The sequence below is a fragment of the Nanorana parkeri genome, unplaced genomic scaffold (genome assembly GCF_000935625.1).
Source record: "Nanorana parkeri isolate BGI_ZX_2015 unplaced genomic scaffold, ASM93562v1 scaffold832, whole genome shotgun sequence".
In the NCBI taxonomy this organism is placed as follows: Eukaryota; Metazoa; Chordata; class Amphibia; order Anura; family Dicroglossidae; genus Nanorana; species Nanorana parkeri.
In genome coordinates this window covers 662,183-663,412 of record NW_017307100.1, presented here as the reverse complement: position 1 = coordinate 663,412, position 1,230 = coordinate 662,183, and the positions used below count along the sequence as shown (strand labels likewise).

Here is a 1,230-nt window from a genome sequence, read left to right as displayed (position 1 = left end):
CCAGTCGACTCTGTTGAAGGCCCTCTCCACATCTGTGGAGCCAGTGAATTATGTCAATGGCTCTGATAGTGTTGTCTCTAGCTTCACGACCAGGGACAAACCCTACCTGGTGGAGGTCTATCAGTGAAGGCATGGATGGGAGAAGGCCATTCAACAGGATCCTGGTGAACAACTTCAGGTCCACGTTCAGCAGCGATATCGGCCTGTAGCTGGAACAGAGCTGCGGGTCCTTCCCTTCCTTGGGTATGACAGTTATGTGTGCTTCTAGTGTTGGGGGTGGGAGGACAGTTCGGTTATCAATACCATTATAAGCAGAAAAGAAATGTGGATTAAGGGTCTCCCGGAATGTTTTGTAGTATTGTGCTGGGAGGCCATCTGAGGCCATTTGCTCCTCTAGAGTAGGCATTTGTGATTTGTGAAGGAAGGCTCGAATAAGCGCTAACCGCTCTTCTCGCGCCACCGCGTCCCGGGGCTGGGGCAAGTCTAGATTGTAGAGTGTCTTATAATATCTCTGGAAGCATGCAGCAATATCTGGAGGCGAAATGTCTACCTTGTTCATGGACGTACGGATGCCCTGGATATGGGAGTGGAGGCTCTGAGTGCGGGTCGCTCTTGCCAGAAGTTTCCCACACTTATTGCCCCCTGCGTAGTATATGCCATTTCTTAGAGTGAATGCCCTGCGATTTTGGTTTCCAGCAGGGCAGATAATCCCTCCTCGCATCCAGAAGTGCGAGGTAGGTCTCCGCCGCCAGTGATTCCTTGTGTTGGTCTTACAGCTTAGAGACGCGGGTGCACAGAAGCTGCACACTCTCCAGTCTGTCTCTCTTCTGCTTGGCCACGATCGAAGTGAAACGGCCCCTCACAACACATTTGTGAGCCTCCCACACCACCATCAAGGAGAGGACACTCCCAACATTCGTCCCAAAGTAGGTACGCAGATCCGTCTCAATGTCAGATATGACACCGGGGTCCTCCAGAAGGGAGGAGTTCAGTCGCCAAGTGGACTGGCGGGGGTGTGGGGGTTGTGGGGGGTGTAGGGCAAGAGTGGTGAGGACCAGTGCGTGGTCGGACATGGTGATGTTACCGATAATGGATCGTGTTACTTTTGGCAAATCCCTCTGCGTGACAAAGATGTAATCAATACGGGAGTATTTTGAGTGTAGGGGAGAATAGTAAGTGAAATCTCTGCCGTCCGGGTGAAGGGTGCGCCATGTGTCAAAGAGGGTGAGG

The 1,230-nt window shown here is 52.3% G+C and overlaps 1 protein-coding gene across 1 annotated transcript in view; it reads right to left on the bottom strand.

Annotated features, from left to right (window-relative positions):
- Positions 1–721, bottom strand: part of LOC108794296 (cytochrome P450 2D17-like) — a 52,265-nt gene extending 51,544 nt beyond the window's left edge. Inside the window, exon 1 of the mRNA XM_018565310.1 lies at positions 107–721. Coding sequence (XP_018420812.1) covers positions 107–721 — 615 coding nt within the window. The remainder of the gene's footprint in view (positions 1–106) is intronic.
- Between the last annotated feature and the right edge of the window lie 509 nt (positions 722–1,230).